This window comes from Mesoplodon densirostris, chromosome 20 (assembly GCF_025265405.1).
Source record: "Mesoplodon densirostris isolate mMesDen1 chromosome 20, mMesDen1 primary haplotype, whole genome shotgun sequence".
Classification (NCBI taxonomy): domain Eukaryota; kingdom Metazoa; phylum Chordata; class Mammalia; order Artiodactyla; family Ziphiidae; genus Mesoplodon; species Mesoplodon densirostris.
Genome location: NC_082680.1, coordinates 21,692,803 through 21,713,666, shown reverse-complemented (window position 1 = coordinate 21,713,666; position 20,864 = coordinate 21,692,803). Strand labels below are relative to the sequence as shown.

General features: G+C 47.9%; 2 protein-coding genes across 5 annotated transcripts in view; both read left to right on the top strand.

Moving 5' to 3' along the window:
* The first annotated feature begins 7,673 nt into the window (after positions 1 to 7,673).
* LOC132481241 (OTU domain-containing protein 5-like) lies at positions 7,674 to 9,896 on the top strand. The gene has a single exon (XM_060085959.1). It carries the CDS (start codon positions 7,710 to 7,712, stop codon positions 9,384 to 9,386), a length of 1,677 nt encoding a protein of 558 aa, XP_059941942.1. The 5' UTR covers positions 7,674 to 7,709; the 3' UTR covers positions 9,387 to 9,896.
* Positions 9,897 to 15,006: 5,110 nt separating this feature from the next.
* The window catches only part of MFHAS1 (multifunctional ROCO family signaling regulator 1), a 131,192-nt gene continuing 125,334 nt past the window's right edge, over positions 15,007 to 20,864 (top strand). For 2 of the 4 annotated variants that reach the window (XM_060085990.1, XM_060085991.1), the window contains exon 1: positions 15,010 to 18,172. In XM_060085990.1, coding sequence (XP_059941973.1) covers positions 15,175 to 18,172 — 2,998 coding nt within the window. In that variant the 5' untranslated portion in view covers positions 15,010 to 15,174. Of the gene's footprint in view, positions 18,173 to 20,864 lie in introns of all 4 variants that reach the window. The other 2 variants (XM_060085989.1, XR_009530796.1) reach the window with 2 other exon arrangements.

Sequence of the window (20,864 nt, the reverse complement as noted above, 5' to 3'; positions counted from 1 at the left end):
AAAAAAAAAAAAAAAAAAAAAGAAGGGTGAGGCAGAAAACTCTCTTTATCAGGATTAAACTTAAGCAAAGGCAGCATTTTCAGAAATACCACTGATTCAAAATTTTTTTGTAGCTAGAAGTGAGAGTTATGGAAATGTTTTCTATTAAATTACTAGGCAACGTATTCTAAACATTGTTGAAATGTATTTAAAAATCCCCAGTTTTACGAGTCTCATGCAATTAACTTGGAGAAACTGCACATGCTGAATAAGGTTGCATTAAGGGCAAGAAGGAAGCTTAGATCCATATTCCAGGAAAGAGGGGGATTTCCTTGTGAACATATTTGCTCTCAAACAAATCACAAATTGAAATACAGAAATATAACCTTAACTGTAACTTAAATATAACAAGCACTTTTTGTGATTGCTTGAGCAAAATACATGTACTTTTAGGCATGACTTTCTTTTGAAATATAACTTATTCTGATGACAAAGATAATACCTATTATAGAAAATTTGGAAAACAAAAAAGAAAAGAAAAATTATAATTCCAGCAAGTACAGATAACAACTACTGACAATTTGATGTACCTTTTGTGATATTTTCAGGCTTTATTCTGTGAGGGTCCATTTATACCACTCCCCCCAACACACACACACACACACACACACACACACGCACACACACATATACATATACATACAGGTATTGTAATCGAGCAGAGAAGAGCCCTAAGGGGCCTTCCTGCCCCCTGCCCACCCACCCTTGTCCTCCTCTGCCTGCCTTTTGTTTGTAGAACTTTAGCCTCCTAGGCCTTTGCTGAGTTCCAAAGAATAAATTTAAGTACAGAAGTGAGAAAATGCAGAAACAAAGGAAAACAGTCAAGCAAGACAAAATAGTAATAGTTTAGCCATTAAACAAAGTCAGTGACCTTTAGTTCCTCCTCAAGGGCTATAGATCATATTCTGAGCCAAATCCTTTGAGCTGTTTTACAGATACTGAAACCCCCACCAGGTGGAAGAAGTTAACTGCTTGTTGACCACAAGCACCTAGACCCCAGACCAGTTGGAACCAGAAAGTCGATAATGTTGACTCCAGATTACCTCATCACCAACCTATCAGAAGAATGTCCATGAGCTGATCATGTACCCCACAACCCTCTCCCTCACCCTGTCTTTTTCAGGGAAAAAACATTTCCCTGAAGCCCATCAGCAAGTTCAGGCCTTCTGAGCACTAGCTGCCTGGACTCCTTGCTTGGCCCTGCAGTAAACGCTACACTTTCCTTCACCTCAACTCGGTGTCAGTAGATTCGCTTTACTTGGGAGCAGACCCAAGTTTGGTTTGGTAATAGTATGTGTGTATGTATTTACATCAACGTGAGGTTATGCTTTATATGAAGAACTGTATATTTTCAACAAATGTTATGACATAGGTAGTTTTTTAAGTTCTTAAATTTTCTTGGAAAGCAATTTTTAATGGCTACATAGATTCTATCATATAGGATGCCAACATTTACTTAACCATTATTCCACTGCTGGAAATCAGGGTGTTTTTCGTTTTCCCCACTGAATATCCTTGGATAGATCTTTGGGGGCATGTCTATCTTTAGAACAATTCCCAGGAGTAGAACATTTCTTTAGGATTTTGCTGCATATTATTAAATGCCCTGCATGAAGCTGTACCAATACATTCTTAGCTGTAATACCTGAGGATGCCTCATTTCCTTATTCTTCTACTAATACCGCATGTTAAAACATTTTTTCTTTTTTTGCTTTTACTTTTTATTGTATCTATATGAGAAGATGGATGCTAACTAAACTTATTAAACCTTAAACTTATAGAGTTATGTATGTAAATTGTATCTCAACAAAACTGGAAAAAATAATGATATATATATTCTATGCCACTTTTATAGGCTAAATATGGTATCCTATTTTAATTTGCATTACTTTGATTACCCTGGAGATTAAACTATTTTTAAAATATATTCATTACCTATTTGTATTTCTTCTAATGTAAACTATTTTCTTTGCCTGTTTTTTTTTTATGTTATTCATCATTTGCAAACTGATTTGTAGGAATTCCTTATACATCTTGAATATAAACCCTATGTTGTATGCATTGAAAATATTTCCCATTTGTCATTTTCTTTAGCTTATGTTGGCACTTTTTCCCTCCAGTGTATAATATCATGAAATGTCACCTGTGCTCCCAAACTGATTTGAGCTGAACTGCTTTACAATGGGGACAGGCCTCACCACATTTACCTGTTGGGATAAATGGTGGGGTTGGAGCACATAGAGGATTTGGGGAGTTAAAGCTGGAGTCTGGGGATTGAAGTCCTTAGCGCATCTGGTTTTTCCCAGATATTCCCATTCTAATTGCCAAGATTATACATTTTCTCAATAAACACACCAATTTTAGTTTTAAAAACAATCACAATACAGAATCTGGTTGTATTGATCTGTGTCTTTTTAGATGCTTTTTAGATGGACTTTGAGCAGTTAGATGGCTGGCTTTGGTCAGAAAGGATCTTGGTACCCACTTGGATTCCAACTCTGCTTTTCTGTCTGCTTTTGGCTGGGTAGCCTTGGCCTCAAACCTCTCTCCTTCTTGCTCTCATTGTACTTCCTTGAAAGGCCGCAAGAACGGAACAGTTTATCATCCTCTCTTTTCTTTCTAGGACTACCCACTTCTCACCCCATCTGCTTTGACAACCGTTTTCTTAGATGGTCTATAACTTGCAAACTCACTTCCAGAAAACAATTTCTATGCTAAGAGTGTTTTTGTTTCAAGGAAGAGAAGCCAATTCAAGGGTATTGTAGCAAAAGCAGGGGATTTATTATAAGTCTTTAGGGCAAGGAATGTAGCTAAGACTCAAGAATACCAGGCAAGAAACCAAAATGTTGGAAAACCAAGAAATATGATCTCTTGCTAAATCTGCAGTCATTTCACATCTACCTTTTTCTTTCTTGGTGAATGGATTTCCTCTGCTCCCAAGTCCCTCTGATAGGCTAAGAGAGCAGCTCATGATTTCCAATTTAACACCTGGATCCACAGAACGACTGACTTTTCTACTTTCAGTCCTGAAAGGTAGCAGAATATATCACCCCAGAATATGCCACTTTGGCATAGCAATCATTTTGAGCTGAAGGCAGTTGAGAAGAAACAGATACAAGAAAAGCTCCATCTTCCCCATATTTGTCTAAAAGGAGGACATATATTTACAAAGGCGTCCCTTCTCCCCTCTCTACCGGGAAGGACAAAGGTTAATCCCTGGAGACAACTTTAGACCCTTGTCAATGGAGAAGGCAATGACTTAAATGTTCATAACCCACTCCCCCATCACCCCCAAGACTGGTCTGCCCCATATCTCTCTTATGTCTTCAGCTGGAGATGTTATATAAGCCAGAGTTCTAAGACACCATTTTGAATGACTCATTTTCCGCTGGGTATCTCCCGTGTATACATGAGCTATACATGTTAATAAACTTCTGTTTGCTTTTCTCTTGTTACTCCATCTTTTATTACAGGGGTCTCAGCTAAGAACTCAGAGTCAGAGGGGAAATTAGTTTTCCTCCCCTACAAAGCTAAACTGCTAGGATAAAGCTCCAATAATCTTTTCGGTTTTACTTTGGGGCACATTGTCATTTAATTTGTACATCATGTTAAGCTTGTTTAAACAAAAACTTATTTTTTAAAAAAACAAAGTAAGAAAAAAAAGAACAATAAGCTTAGTATTCTGCCCTAGAACATTACCCAAACTCCTAATACAATATGTAAACTTAATACTCTTTGTTTTGAAAATGTAAATTAAGTGTTAATATAACTGTATTCAAGAACCACAAGACCATGGAACAGTATCACCTTACAGAGGAAGGGAAAGGCTTTCTTAAATTCTTCTTTAGCATCTGAAGAGCCACTGTGGTGCAGGAGCAAAGGAGCAAAACTCAGGCATCTGCTAGACTTCCATCAAATCCTCTGAGAATTTTGAAATAGACAATATCTTTTTAACTGATGGGAGATCCACAGCTTTTGAAGACTGTCTTAATCAACAGAAGACAATGTTTTATTTTTATACCTTGGCAAAGACAACAGAGAAAAGAAGCCTTCTCAAGTTATCTTGTATCCAGGCACCGTGAACAGTCTTACATAAATATGTGTTGAATTAATAATGAAGTTATGACCAGCTGTGATGCTTGTGTTATGACACACCATTATTCCAAAGCATCTCACCATTTCATGGGATGAAGTGGAGCAGGTAGGGAGTCAGGTTTTATTGTTCTGTTCTGAAGGGTAAACAGAAACTCTTTTTTTAAAATACAAAAGTAATAAAGTATCAGGAAGAACATAAATGGTAACTTTGGCTTCCTTGTCTTTTAATAAATACATGGCTTTATTATAATCATCATCAAAATTACAGTTCTTTGGGAGGACTTCACATTTGTGATGCTGTGCTGTGCTTTATGATATGTGTTATACTATGTCACGGTAGACTTTGTTTCTATCTTAGAAATACAGTGTTTCTCAAGGAGGCGGCAATATCCCAGGTGTCATTTATTTAAAAGCTAGCCGTTAAGTAAATTTGTTTTTTAAAATGGGAAATATTTTTTAAAACTGTGCCGACAAAAGCAAGATCTGAAACCATTTGTCTCACTGTCACCAAAGCTCGTGAACAAACATTTCAGACTAGTAACTAAGACTCCACTGCCCGGGCTACACAGCTTGTACACTGCACACACCACCCTTGGAGGGAGGGACCAGAAGCTGAAACCACCTGATTCTCGCAGGTGTGCTGGGGGTGCTGCGTTGGTCCGCCTTTCATAAAGGCACACGTGGGCCCTTTTCACAAAGATGCACCGTATGGTGGCTCCCTGCCCATGGCTAACCTTCAACCTTAGGCACAAAAGTGCGGGTGGGGAGGGCTTCCCTGGTGGCGTAGTGGTTGAGAGTCCGCCTGCCGAGGCAGGGGACACGGGTTCGTGCCCCGGTCCGGGAGGATCCCACATGCCGCGGAGCGGCTGGGTCCGTGAGCCATGGCCGCTGAGCCTGCGCGTCCGGAGCCTGTGCTCCGCAACGGGAGAGGCCACAGCAGTGAGAGGCCCGCGTACCGCAAAAAAAAAAAAAAAATTGCGGGTGGGGAAACAACCTGCCTGCTCCCCAGCCTCCCTACCCCTTACTCCTGCCCAGGGCCGCATCCCAAAGCGCCAAGTGAGCTATAGTTAGCTTCGTTTGTCCTAACTACTTCACAGATGTTTTTCATTTATCCTTCACTGGAATGATTTTCCTCCATTTTCTCATAAAGAGGATGTTTGCACCAGGATTGGGACTGAGAATGGTGGAGGGTGGCGTGAGGGGCTCGGGGAGAATGCTCTTTACCAGACCCTCAGGGCGAGTTCTGGAATTCTAGGTGACACTGCTGCAAATCCTTTGGCTTTCAGTGAAATCGCCTGGATCCTGCAGAACATCTTCAGCTGAAACTACTTCCAACGGATGCTAAAAATACATTGCAGTTTATTTTCCTCAGTAGGGAGCATATGTGTTCCCACTTGACCTGGAAACACAAAGAGAACCAATGTTAAATTTAATGCTGTCCATTCCAAGATAAATCTGTTTTCTGGAGAGCAAGGGAAAGAAAAAACAACAGACATATTGGTATGATTTTGCCTTTGCTCTCTGGGGGAGTCAGTGCCTTGAACACATTTTTTATGTTCCCTGTTGGTAGTTAAATGACCACTCTCAGACTTCTTAGCTATTGCTGATATAAACTGGCTTGCATTCAAATCAGATGGTGAGTCCAAAGCAGATTTATTAAATTTGGGGAAAGAGGGGTGAGGAGTTTGATTTTTTTTTTTTTTTACCTAAACAAAAATGTCAGATTCTTTGTATCTAATCTTAGATTGATAATTTAGCCTTCCATCTTCTTCTTTCTTTCTTTTAATGCGCTTCTCAAAAGACAATCTGAAGTGCCCTCTAATTGAAGTATAGCTTTTATGGACATTTGTATTAAATCCTTTCTCTCTACAACAAAAAGCAAACAAGTCAAATACAACTTATCTACAGATGGCATAGAAATTGTTTCCTGCTGTAACATTTAATAACAGATGTTCAATCCAGTTGTAGTTTGGGGATACTGTTTGTTTAGAGCTTTTGGTTGCCAATATGACATTCTTCAATATTGTAAGAGCAAAGTTCAATTTTTACTGAAGATGAAGTCTCAGCCCTGCTCTCCAGCTGGTACCACACTCTGGAGCTTAAAATACACAGTCTGCTGACAGAGAACTAAGACCCATTCCCCCCCACCCCCGTCCAACCGCCCCCCCTCCCCAAGAAATAGCACAGCAATTAAACATGAGCTTTGGACTCTGCCTTTTTTTGGGTCTGGATTCTGCCACTCAATAGTTCTGCCCTTATTTTTCTCCATCTGTAAAAGGAGGATAATGATGGGACTTGCTGTTCAAGGCTGTTGTGAAGGTTAAATGAAATACTGTGTGAAAAGCATACAGCACCTTGCCTGAGTGCGTAGAAAACCTTGAATCCATATTAGCTATTATTACTGGTGATGATTCTTAGATACCCTGGTTAGTCGTGCTCAGTATCAAAGAGTTAACTGACACCACCTCGAAGATCCACTTCCTGAACTGTCCCTCATCAGTTCTTTTCTTTTTAAATTAATTAATTAATTTTTATTTTTTGCTGCATTGGGTCTTTGTTGCTGCACGCGGGCTTTCTCTAGATGCCAGGAGCGGGGGCTACTCTTTGTTGAGGTGCGCGGGCTTCTCATTGCAGTGGCTTCTCTTGTTGTGGAGCATGGGCTCTAGGCGCACAGGCTTCCGTAGTTGTGACACGTGGGCTCAGCAGTTGTGGCTCACAGGCTTAGTTGCTCCGTGGCATGTGGGATCTTCCTGGACCAGGGCCCGAACCCGTGTCCCCTGCACTGGCAGGCGGATTCCTAACCACTGTGCCACCAGGGAAGCCCCCGCATCAATTCTTAAGGTTTGATTTCTATCCTCTTCTTTGGGATAAGCCTAAAACCTTTTAGAGGGCATCCCTTCGTTTTCCTCTTTCTGTTTTCCCCTTGATTTCCTCCTCCTACAAAACCAAGCCAGGAAGGGTGTGGTCTGATGAAAATCATGGAGATGGATTTTCTCTTACTTACCTTTAACCAGACAGTAGGGAGCATTTTTGTTATTGTTTATTTAAAGCAAAATATTCACTGGATCTAAAATTATAAGAAAGGAGAAATATGAGAAGCCTTTTCTTCTTTTCATGATAAAGGCAGCATATACTGAGCCTCTCCAGACTTCAAGGAGACAACTAAGTAAATTTTCTCATGAAATGTTGTAGCCCACCCTTGGGTCTCATTTACAGTGCAGGCTTAAGGAATAGCCACATTTCCTTTCGAGACTAGACGGGTAGTTTTGATACTCTAAAGTTAGTTAGAACCTCAAGCCCATGAATGTCCTCTCTGATAAGTTAGTAAGCATTTATTTACAGGCATACCTCAGAGATGCTGTGGGTTCAGTTCCAGACCACGGCAATAAAGCGAATATCACACGCATTTTTTGGTTTCCCAATGCATATAAAAGTTATGTTTACACTATACTGTAGTCTATTAAGTGTGCAATAGCATTATGTATAAAAAAAATGTATGTACCATAATTAAAAAATACTTTATTGCCCGGCGTGCCCCGCGCCGAGTTTGGTGGGCGTTACTCGGCGGTGCCGCCATGACTATTCTCCCCAAAAAGAAACCACCGCCTCCCGACGCCGACCCCGCCAACGAGCCGCCGCCGCCCGGGCCGCTGCCCCCGGCGCCTCGCCGCGGCGGGGGTGTAGGCGTGGGCGTCGGCGGCACGGGTGTGGGCTGCGGCGATCGCGACCGTGACTCGGGAGTCGTTGGCGCCCGTCCTCGAGCCTCGCCACCGCCTCAGGGCCCGCTCCCGGGGCCACCGGGTGCCCTCCATCGCTGGGCGCTGGCCGTGCCGCCTGGCGCCGTGGCGGGCCCCCGGCCACAGCAGGCCTCTCCTCCTCCTTGTGGGGGCCCCGCCGGTCCCGGCGGCGGTCCCGGTGACGCGTTGGGTACCACGGCAGTGGGCGTGGGCAGTGCCGTTGGCGTGGGTGGTTGCTGCTCTGGGCCGGGTCACAGCAAGCGGCGGCGTCAAGCCCCTGGGGTTGGCGCGGTTGGCGGGGCCAGCCCTGAGCGTGAGGAGGTCGGCGCAGGTTACAACAGTGAGGATGAGTATGAAGCGGCTGCAGCGCGCATGGAGACCATGGACCCCGCCACCGTTGAGCAGCAGGAGCACTTGTTTGAAAAGGCCCTGCGAGACAAGAAGGGCTTCATCATCAAGCAGATGAAGGAGGATGGCGCCTGTCTCTTCCGGGCTGTAGCTGACCAGGTGTATGGAGACCAGGACATGCATGAGGTTGTGCGAAAGCACTGCATGGACTATCTGATGAAGAATGCCGACTACTTCTCTAACTATGTCACAGAGGACTTTACCGCCTACATCAACCGGAAGCGGAAAAACAACTGCCATGGCAACCACATTGAGATGCAGGCCATGGCAGAGATGTACAACCGACCCATGGAGGTGTACCAGTACAGCACAGAACCCATCAACGCATTCCATGGGATCCATCAAAATGAGGATGAACCCATCCGTGTCAGCTACCATCGGAATATCCACTACAATTCAGTGGTGAATCCTAACAAGGCCACCATTGGCGTGGGGCTGGGCCTGCCATCATTCAAACCAGGGTTTGCAGAGCAGTCCCTGATGAAGAATGCCATAAAAGCATCGGAGGAATCGTGGATTGAACAGCAGATGCTGGAAGACAAGAAGCGGGCCACAGACTGGGAGGCCACAAATAAGGCCATTGAGGAGCAGGTGGCTCGGGAGTCCTACCTGCAGTGGCTGAGGGATCAGGAGAAACAGGCTCGCCAAGTCCGTGGCCCCAGCCAGCCCCGGAAAGCCAGCGCCACGTGCAGCTCTGCCACAGCAGCAGCCTCCAGTGGTCTGGAGGAGTGGACCAGCCGGTCCCCAAGGCAGCGGAGTTCAGCCTCGTCACCCGAGCACCCTGAGCTGCATGCCGAGCTGGGCATCAAGCCCCCTTCCCCAGGCACTGTCTTAGCTCTTGCCAAACCTCCTTCACCCTGTGCACCAGGTACGAGCAGCCAGTTCTCGACAGGGGCCGACCGGGCTACTTCTCCCCTCGTGTCCCTCTACCCTGCTCTGGAGTGCCGGGCCCTCATTCAGCAGATGTCCCCCTCTGCCTTTGCAGGCCTGAACGACTGGGATGATGATGAGATCCTAGCGTCGGTGCTGGCAGTGTCCCAACAGGAATACCTAGACAGTATGAAGAAGAACAAAGTGCACAGAGACCCACCCCCAGACAAGAGTTGATGGAGACCCAGAGACTGGAGACGATCTCCCAACACCCACACTCCTGCCCTCTGGTGCCACCCCACCTTCTTTGGCTTTCTTCCCTCTTGCCTTCTTCCTTCTTCCCTCTCTCCCCTCCTTTCACTCCTCCCCACTTCCCTCTGGCTAGCCCACCCCTGCGCGCCCTCTCATCGCTGCCACCACCATCATCACCTGTCTCTTCGCCCGCTGACGTGCCCTGTTGCCCCCTGCACAGCACCATCCCTGCATTCCACAGGGGACTCGGGCAAGGGTGCTGAAGGTAGGCGAGAGGCACACAGAGACAAACCAACTGGCAGCCAGGCAGCCCCTGAGGAGTGACATTCAGACAGAGGAAAGTCTCCCTGTCCCTGATTCCTTCCAAGATCAGAAACTTGTCACCCCAGCACAAATGATGCCGAGGAGGTGGGAGGAGAAAGTGGGAAAATCCCCTTCCCAGTACCCCAGTCATTGTTGAAATTTTTCTCTATTAAACTGTACTTTTATCTTATAAAAAAATACTTTATTGCTAAAAAAATGCTAAGCATCATCTGAGCCTTCAGCAAGTCTTAATCATTTTGCTGGTGGAGGGTCTTGCCTCTATGCTGATGGCTGCTGACTGATCAGGGTGGTGGCTGCTGAAGGCTGGCATGGCCGTGACAATTTCTTATAATAAGACAGTGATGATGTTCATCACACCGATCGACTCTGCCTTTCACTTAAACACTTACAGCCCATTTTAAGGCTAGTAACTGGCCTAATTTCAATATTACTGTGTTTCAGGGAGGCCTGAGGAGAGGGAGACAGGGGAAGGGCTGGTCATTGGAGCAGTCAGAACACACACATTGATTAAGTTTACCATCTTATATGAGCACGGTTCATGCCCCAAACACAAGAGTAACACCAAAGATCACTGATCACAGATCACCATAACAAATATAATAATGAAGAAGTTTGAAATAGTGCAGGAATTACCAAAATTTGACACACAGACATGAAGTGAACAAATGCTGTAGGAAAAATGGTGCTGATAGACTTGCTCAAGGCAAGGTTGCCACAAACCTTCAATGTGTAAAAAACACAATGTCTGCGATGCACAATAAAGTGAAGTGCAATAAAACGAGGTCAGCCTAAGTAAATACATAAGTAAATAAATCAGAACTATTTTGAAAGTCTAAAGTAGCTGAAGTAAGTAAAAGTCCTGCATTTCTGGGAAGCTCTGTTTTCTGAACTCTTGAAAGGTACAGGGAGAGCAAGATAAAGACCCAGTAGGTTAACTAACTGTACTAGTTTCCTAGGATTGCCCTGGTTTTAGGTGCAGAATGTCTCCTGTCCTGGGAAGCCCCTCAGTCTTGTGCACACTGGGACATTTGGTCACCCTAAAATAAAGACTTACGTTGTGGTTGATGAAATTAAAATTCAGTGGAAAGGGTACTTATATACTATTTTCCAAATTATATATCTTTAATATAAATGGAGTAATATAAATAAAAACGGAAAAAGCATAATGACTAAATACTCTCCTAAGATGCTATCCATATATAGGCAAATCCTGGACAGCTTGTCCATGCAGTTACAGAGGTTCATTTGGTAGCATTTATTCTAATTGCAAACTTTTCTCCTACAAGGAAATAATTAGCCTTTATAGGGTTCTTTTGGAAATCCCAAATGTTAGCATGACACCAGATATCCTACAGGCTGAGAAAGGAGAAAGTTTCCAAAGGAAATTGCTTAACATTTTCAACGATGGGAGGTCAAGAAAGGGAAAAGGGTGAGGTGACCTTCCAGAGAACAGTGCTGCTGGCACAGTGGGGACAGAAGCCAGATTACTGGGCCCAAGGAGGGACCCAGCAGCGGAGAGGCTCCAGATGGCCTGAGACCACTTCTGTAAGATGTCAGGGAAAGGAAGTAAACCAATGAGCCAGTAGCTAGGGGGCAAGAAAAAAGCCTGTGAAGGTGGAGCAAAGTCTAGTGTGCTGAAGACAGAACGAAAGAAACCAGGGATGGAAAGCTTACTTGGAGCTTGTTGCCACCAAGAGCAGAGGATTCCTGCCACCTGGGCCATTCAGACTGTTATCGAGAAATATTTTAATGGAAGACTCTGGCCCACGTGTCCAGGAGCCTCCCTTCTAGCTAGCCACATGTTTAAGGCCCAGCTCAAGACCTGGCCTCTATACATGTGTTCTCCCACTCCTTTAAATGACTTGTGCCGTCGCAGAGGGTCTGGACTCTGGGAGCAAGCCAGTTGCAATCATACAGCAGCAGCTAAAACGAAAACAGTGTCAGAATAAGAAAAATAGGATAAACGTAAAGGTTTTGGAAAGTTTATAGCTTGGGTCCATGACATTGGGTAAACATCCAAGACAAGAAAACCTTTTTTTTTTTTTTTTAATAAAGAAAAGACTGACACTTTATTATATCAAAATTAGAACTTTCTTGTTTTTTTAGAAAGACAAATTTATGTATTTTTATTGTCCTCCTTTTCTCAATAAAAGGTACCCTTCTAAAAAAATGAAGAACTTTCTTACATCAAAAAAATTTTTAAAGAAAATGAAAAGACACTCTTAGTAAAGATATTGGCGTAAAGATATTGGCATAAACACAGCAAGGGATTAATAACAAGAACACATAAAGAACTCTCATAAATCAATAAGAAAAGCAAAAGAAAAATGGGCAAAGATTTTTACAGAAGAATAAGCACCAACAAAAATACAAAGAGATGCTCAGCCTCATTAATGATGAGGGGCATGCAAATGAGATACCATTTTATGGAATTCAACTGGCAAAAATTTAGAAGTCTACCATGTTAGAAAGACTTCGAAGCAACAGTATCTTTTATACGTAAGACAAGAAAACCTTGAATAATCAGAGTCCCTATTCTCCAAACTGAGATTGTTTTTAGCTTTTAGGAAAACTCCAACACATGCAGGGCCACTTAACATTGGCAGGGTCTGGGGCAAGAGCACAAATGGAGGCCCATCTACCATACACCTAATCTGTAAATGTGCTACATCAGGCCAATAAGTGTGGCTCACCCACACCCCTTTCATCCTAACCTGGGCTCTGTGAGGAGCCTGTGGGCTCACAGGAGCAATCAAGCTCCAGCCACACCCTGGAGGCCCAGGGATGTCCACATCAGCACCTCCTGAATGACTATGAAATACTGCCCAGCTTCTCCAAGCAGGCTTCAGGCGTTTGCACTGGGAATTTAGGGTCCTTCATACCAAGTGTGTTCCAGAAGGCCGAGGGGGCATATCCATTAACCCCTTGGCCCATCAGAAACTTTACCACGAGGGGTGTGGTGACGCAAGAGGAGGACCAGCTTGTGTGCCGAGGCCAGGATCCTTCTTGCCTGAGTTTAACAAACATACTGGACACATTATCATTTTCCAGTTATATTTTATCACTGCATTCTCCCCATCTGACTTTCAAATAACTCTTGGACAAGACTTTACAATAAGGCTTCCCACAATATTGACTGTAACAGCTCAAGCAGGCTGAACAGCCCAGAAAGAATGTTCCTGCTGAGCAAACTCAAACACAGCAGGCTTCGGTGCTCCAGTGAGAGGCCCCAAACGGGGTGTTCTCTGGTCCTATCCAGCTTTTTTTTAATCAGATAAAGCAAATTACAGATTATCTCCTGGCAAAGGAAAAGCAGAGTTTTTAAATACATTTGAGATGGAAATATAATCTTCTGACAGCTTCTGAAAGGGAGCACTTTAGCCTGGGTTATTTACATCAAACCCAAACCACTTCAGTTTACCCTACATGGGGTAGGGAGCTGATGCCTTCTCCAGTCTTCTTCCCCAGGAACTAAAGCCTGGAGGAGGTGGCGTCTGACTCAAGAATACCTTGAAGGCGATGCATTCAGGGGAATAACCCCACAAGGGGAGTTAGCACACCTGGCTCTTCTCTTCACCTGGCTGGTCAGTTGGGAGGTTGCTTCTTCTGGGCCTGTTGCCACCGCTGAGAATAAAAGGACCAGCCTAGATGATTTAGAATTTTCTTTGGGGCAGGAGGGTCTGGAAAACCCTTGAGCAATTTGATCTTCTAGGAAGCCCTGCAGGGTGAACACAGCTCACCTGTACCCTGTTAACAACTTGGAATATCTGGGATTCACCTGGCCCCGGGAGCGTCCTCCAGTTACAGGATGTACCATCCCAGGCTGGATAACCGTCACTGGGGCCTATTTCCAGCTTGAGGTGCTCAGTCACTCTCTTTGAAGAGACAAACGATTACTACTGCACCGAATTTGGGTCCCCAAATGACAGCAGCAGCATGTGTAGGGGAGAGCCACGACTGTTAACTGGTGCATTTAACCAATTAAATTCGGCTGTGTGTCTCAAAACAATTTGCTTCATTATTAACCAAGCTGGAGGCAATGATGGAGGTGATATTCGGAGGCCTGATAGATTTCAAGGTTTAGGTAAATTCTGAAGAAATTATTTACTTAGTATAGATGTGATCTCAAAGAAACTTCCTCAAATAGTAAACAAACAAACAAATAAAAAAATAAACCTTCAAGTTGAGCATTGGGCTGCGACTTTTGCTTGAAATAGCTGCCATTTTCTTAAACCTACAGCATAACAAGTACCGTAGAGTTGGGGCTATGGTATTTGTTTTCCGGGGCTGTTGGGAGGATGAATGGGATACTCCAGATAAAACGGTGCGTGGCCCCACCCCCACCCCCAATCAGGCCGGTGAGGAGCCTGCTCAGAGCCTTCTGTCTCTGTCGGTCTGGCACAAAATAGGCCTCAATAAATATTTACTAAGTGCATGAACGGTTGCCTGCTTTTCTCCTTTTGTTTAGTCACACTCTCCTTTTAAGCTCCTACAAAGAAACCCAGGGCCCTGCATGCTGCCAGTTCCACTAGGGTGTGGATGTAGGGTGAGAGGAAGGGGGATGAGGAATCAGTAAGGGAGGCCAGGGATCCGAAACGAGAGGGAGGAAGAGAAAGATATGCTTAGAGGCGCAGGGCCAACAAAGAGCCAGACGCAGGCGAACCCAAGCGCTCTGCACCCGGGACGGGCCCCCGGCGCGCCTCCCGCCCAGCGCAGTCCACGCCGCCGGCCTGCACCGGGCCAGACGCCCTTAGCCCGCACCCGGCGCAGGTCAGTGGCCCCCGCCCCCGGGGCGGTGCCGGGAACACGCGGCGCCTCCGGCGGTCACGTGGGGGCCGCTCCGCCGGGCGGCGCTGCTGCTTCCCGATTGCACCCTCCCAGTGCCGGGGACGCGGCGCTCGTGCTCCCGCCGGAGCCTGGGGAAGCGGAGAGCAGGAGGCGGCCCGGCCCGGCCCTGCGCCCACAGGATGCCCGCCGCGGAGCCGGGCGCCGCCGTCCTCGTGGAGCTGGCGGAGGCGACGACGCTGCGGGCCGCGGGGCCGCGGCGGCAAGGGTAGCGGGGCCGGAGTTGGCCCCGAGGCGCCGAAGGCGGGCGGAGTGGGAGGAGGAGCGGCAGGCATCCTCCGCGGCGCGGCGGGCGGGCGGCGGCCCTGCTGCCCCGGCGCGCCCCTGGCCCGGGAGCCCGGAGAATGCGAGCTGCGCTGCCCGCCGGCCGCCGCCTCCCCCCGCGCCGTGCGCCCGGCGACCCCCGGAGCTGCTCGCGTCGCCGCCGCCCCCCAGCTGCGGGCGCCCGGCCGCTGGCTGCGCTAGGACCCGCCGCCGCCGGTCGCCGAGGGCTGGTAGGAAGGGAGGAGCGGGAGAGAAAGGGCCCCGGAGACTGGCGCCCGCCGGGGCGCAGCGCGGTATGTAGCTGCGGGCTCCCGCGCGAGGGTGTCGGCCCGGCCCCGCCATGGCTGGGACGGACAGCGGGAACCTGAAGACGGTGAGGCTGTGGCGGGACGCCGCCCTGCGCGCCAGGAAGCTGCGGAGCAACCTGCGCCAGCTCAGCCTCAGCGCGGCCGGGGGCTGCCCGGGGACCGACCAGCTCGACTCTCCCGACGCGCCCCAGCTCGTGCTGCCGGCCAACATCGGGGACATTGAGGTGCTAAACCTGGGCAACAACGGCCTGGAGGAGGTGCCCGACGGGCTGGGCTCGGCGCTGGGCAGCCTCCGCGTCCTGGTCCTGCGCCGGAACCGCTTCGCCCGGCTGCCCCCGGCGGTGGCCGAGCTGGGCCATCACCTCACCGAGCTGGACGTGAGCCACAACCGGCTGAGCGTCCTAAGCGCCGAGGTGGTGAGCGCCCTGCGCGAGCTGAGGAAGCTCAACCTCAGCCACAACCAGCTGCCCGCCCTGCCCGCCCAGCTGGGCGCGCTGGTCCACCTGGAGGAGCTGGACGTCAGCTTTAACCGCCTGGCGCACCTGCCCGACTCCCTCTCCTGCCTCTCCCGCCTGCGCACCCTCGACGTGGACCACAACCAGCTCACGGCTTTTCCGTGGCAGCTGCTGCAGCTGGCGGCCCTGGAGGAGCTCGACGTGTCCAGCAACCGGCTGCGGGGCCTACCTGAGGATATCAGTGCCCTGCGTGCCCTCAAGATCCTCTGGCTGAGCGGGACCGAGCTTGGCACCCTGCCCAGCGGCTTCTGCGAGCTGGCCAGCCTGGAGAGCCTCATGCTGGACAACAACGGGCTGCAGGCTCTACCCGCCCAGTTCAGCCGCCTGCAGCGACTCAAGATGCTCAACCTCTCTTCCAACCTCTTGGAGGAGTTCCCTGCCGCGCTGCTGCCCCTGGCTGGTCTGGAGGAACTCTACCTTAGTCGCAACCAGCTCACTTCCGTGCCGTCCCTGATCTCGGGCCTGGGCCGTCTTCTCACCCTGTGGCTGGATAATAACCGGCTCCGCTACCTGCCTGACTCCATCGTGGAGCTCACGGGCCTGGAGGAGCTGGTTCTGCAGGGGAACCAGATCGCTGTGCTGCCAGACAACTTTGGCCGGCTCTCCCGGGTGGGCCTGTGGAAGATCAGGGACAACCCGCTGATCCAGCCCCCCTACGAGGTCTGTATGAAGGGGATCCCCTACATCGCAGCTTACCAGAAGGAGCTGGCTCATTCCCAGCCGGCGGTCCAGCCCCGCCTCAAGCTGCTCCTGATGGGCCATAAAGCTGCAGGAAAGACCCTGCTCCGTCGCTGCCTCACCGAGGACAGAGTGGAGGGGAACCAAGGAGGAGGGGACAAGGAGAAGAGCCACCCGCCTTCACCTCCTCCCGTGAGCAAGGGCATCGAGGTGACCAGCTGGACAGCGGATGCCTCCCGGGGCCTGCGGTTCATCGTGTATGACTTAGCCGGGGATGACAGTTATGAGGTGATCCAGCCCTTCTTCCTCTCCCCGGGGGCCCTTTATGTGCTGGTGGTGAACTTGGCCACCTATGAGCCGCTCCGCTTTCCCACCACCGTGGGCTCCTTCCTGCATCGGGTAGGGGCGCGGGTGCCTCACGCCGTGGTGTGCGTTGTGGGCACGCACGCCGACCTCTGCGGGGAGCAGGAGCTGGAGGAGAAGTGTCTGGACATCCACCGCCAGATCGCCCTGCAGGAGAAGCACGACGCCGAGGGGCTGAGCCGCCTGGCCCAGGTGGTGGACGAGGCGCTGGCCCGGGACTTTGAGCTCCGCTCCGCCAGCCCCCACGCAGCCTACTACGGGGTGTCCGACAAGAACCTTCGGCGGCGCAAGGCGCACTTTCAGTACCTGCTCAACCACCGGCTGCAGATCCTCTCGCCCGTGCTGCCCGTGAGCTGCAGGGACCCACGCCAGTTACAGCGCCTGCGGGACAAACTGCTCTCAGTGGCCGAGCACCGGGAAATCTTCCCCAACCTCCACAGAGTACTGCCTCGGTCCTGGCAGGTGCTGGAGGAGCTGCACTTCCAGCCCCCTCAGGCGCAGCGGCTCTGGCTCAGCTGGTGGGACTCGGCTCGCCTGGGCCTGCAGGCCGGCCTGACCGAGGACCGGCTGCAGAGCGCCCTCTCCTACCTGCACGAGAGCGGCAAGCTGCTCTACTTTGAGGACAGCCCGGCCCTCAAGGAGCACGTCTTCCACAACCTCTCCCGCCTCATCGACATCCTCAACGTCTTCTTCCAGAGGGATCCTTCCTTGCTGCTGCATAAGCTGCTCCTGGGGACCAGCGGCGAGGGCGAGGCTGAGAGCCGGGGTGAAAGCTCCCCGCTGATGGCGCCGCCTGCTCCAAACCAGGATGCGCTCCGGGCCACCCAGCTCCATCATTACGTGGAGGGTTTTCTGCTGCATGGGCTCCTGCCGGCCCACGTCATCCGGCTGCTGCTGAAGCCTCACATCCAGGCTCAGCAGGACCTGCAGCTTCTGCTGGAGCTGCTGGAGAAGATGGGACTCTGTTACTGCCTCAACAAAGCCAAGGGCAAGCCTCTGAATGGGTCCACGGCCTGGTACAAGTTCCCGTGCTATGTGCAGAACGAGGTGCCCCACGCGGAGGCCTGGATTAACGGGACCAACCTGGCCGGGCAGTCCTTTGTGGCTGAGCAGTTGCAGATTGAATATAGTTTTCCCTTCACCTTTCCACCCAGCTTGTTTGCACGCTACAGCGTCCAGATCAACAGCCATGTGGTGCACAGGTCGGATGGCAAACTTCAGATCTTTGCATACAGAGGGAAAGTCCCTGTGGTGGTGAGTTACAGACCTGCCAAGGGGGTCCTGCAGCCGGACACCCTGTCCATTGCCAGCCACGCATCCTTACCGAACATATGGACGGCATGGCAAGCCATAACCCCCTTAGTAGAGGAACTGAATGTCCTACTTCAGGAATGGCCTGGACTGCACTACACCGTGCACATTCTCTGTTCTAAGTGCCTTAAGAGAGGGTCACCCAATCCACACGCTTTCCCAGGTAAGAGGGGAGAGGGATGTGTCTCTCTTGTGGTATGTTTTAAGATGCATTTGGGGAAGATACTTGTTTCTCCTTTGGCAGACTGTTTGCTTAACCTCGCTGGCTCCCCAGGAAAGCTTTTCAAGGTAAATAGAGGGGGATTTGGGAACAAGCAAAAGGCAGTAAGTATGTGAGCAATATGAATACAGTCACCAGTATCATGTATCGTACTCTTCTAATAGAAAGACTCAAACTTCTAAAGTGGGTTCCAGTCAAAACATTTCGGATCTCCTTTTCCCTCTTCCCAATTCAGCCCACCTTTCCTGGAAGGAAATTTCAGATGGTTGAACAGAAGGCGAGTGGTGTCTGATGCCGAGCCCTGGGCTATAATGCTTATTAGACACATGTCGAAGGGGTGCTCTGAGTTGAGATGTCTAGTCTCATATTCTCATGTCTAGTTTCATATTCTTTTGTTTAAGTTCAGAGTGTGACCATAATTATTGCTCCTTTTTCTTAAGAAATTCCAGAGAAGAACGTTTCGTAATCGGGGTGAATGATAGATTAGTAAAGACAAAAATGTCCGTCTGTAAGGCATGACTCAATCCTGGGATCACTGTTTTACCCACTGCACTCTAGGGCATGAAAGAGAGATTACTGAAATCTCTAAGGGGAGTTTTTTGGGTATTTCTTGGTAATTTTGTGCTTTACCGACATCTTAAGGCCCGGTTTTTGGTTGTTAGAGAGTGGAGCTTTATGGAGGTGCTTTGTAAGAGATGGAAGGGACAAGAAACTGACACGAGTTTTTGGGTTTTCGTTGTTTTTTTTCCTCTTTTGGGGAGTGTTTTCCAGCAGACTTTTTTTTTTTTAAACTGTTTCAGGTGAGTGGGAGAATTCCAGGACTGGTAGGATTTTTCAGGGCTGGTTAATTGGTATCCTAAGTGTCTATTTGGGAACGGGTCCATTTCTTCACCCTTTGGAACTCTTCTCTAAACAGCTCTGATTTTTGTGAAGCAGGCTTAGTTAACATTCCAAGTGTCCTAAGGACAAACCCAATAATAGCATCACTGCCAGTTTCTCCCCTCGGTCCCCCACCTCTGGGTACATTGAGGGGGTGATGAAATGGAAGACTGTACGCCACTGTCATCTTTGTGCTAGTCTGAATGCTGCTCGTAATAGTACCGGGAAGGAACTGGACACCAATATTTCCGAAGGTAACATGTCCCCGTTGCCCTAGATCTAGGCTGAGTTTAATTCATCAGCTGAAAAAAGCCACCATATCCAGTTACCAGTCAATTAAGCCGTCCATTCTGTATGATTATCTGGTGTCTCGTCACAGTTCGAGACTTGGTAGCCCTTTCAGTTTGTTTTATATTTGCCATTGTCTTTATTCATGAAAGCAAAATTCTTCTCTGTTGTGCCACTAAATTGAAGAAAGTGGTTGAGAATTACATATTCACAGAGCAGATTATTGAAGGAGCTGCTTAAAGCCAGTTCTTAACACGAAGATGGAGCATTAATAAAACTGGTGTTATTAACAACAAAGGGAACACATAGGTTATTGAACAAGTAAGGATCTGTGCAGAGGAATTCGAAGAACTTTGAAGAGTAAACAATGAGGCTGAATTTGTTTTTCTAAGCTCTTTATTTTTTACCAGTCATAAATTCCACAAACAAGCTGTCTCCAGATGCAGAGACAACCCCATTCTCTTGTTATTGTTTTGCCTTTTTGTCTTTCAAGGAGGTTCACCTGGTTTGAAATCCAGGCTCTAGGGAAGAGGTGGCTTTTTCAGCGTAAAAAGCAATTAAATGATTGAAAATTGTCAAATTATCTTACGTAGTGAGTAGGAATAACTCATCAGCTGTTTTTATAATATGGACTGTAGGTTTCTGTCTTGTTTATGGTCAGAGAAAGAAATTATCTTTTTTGCTTCGTTCAGGGTTGATTTCTTCCAAAAGCAGCAGAGGGTACAGAGTAGTGGGAAAAGATGATTATAGTACATTTATTACATTAAGAAGACAAAGAAAAAACCACATTTTCCTCTTTCATAATTTTCTGTGATAGCCATCATTTGTTAGTATTTGTCACAATTCTGAAAGATTTGAGAAGAGCTAAGATAATGAAAAGCTAGAAGGTGATGTAGGAACAAACATATAACGTTGGGTGTTCAGTTAGTGAGGGCATACATTTGAAAATACGCTGGAGGAATTCCTGGATTGTTAAAATATATTGTAACTCAGCAGAAACCTTTGAATCTCTTGGTAGCCTTTTGTTTCTTTAAGAAGTCATTTTGCTTTTTAGAGACATGAAAAAAGTTGGTTACTTAGTTTTACATTTTATTAAAGTGTCTCCTCTTGTAAACTAGCAATTTTATATACAATGGTGAAAAAACACTGGCTGTTAAATTTGTTTCAGCTTCAAGACATTAAGATTAAATAGGAAATTAATCAAAGTGTCTCGTTTGATTTTATACGAAGAAACAAAGTTGCATTATTATCTTAAAAAGTTTGTGTGTGTGTGTGCGAAAAGCCCATTTTGGCCCTGTCCCTGTGGATGGGACATTGAATTTTCTGGCCTGAGCTGCACCGAGGTAGTTGGCCTAGGGAAGTATAACGCTAGATTTCTCTTTTCTTATTTTGATGTACAGAAGAAATGCAACGTTTTTGGAAAATCCTTAGTCACCAGGCCACTTGTTTTGAAAAGTTCTTGTAAAAA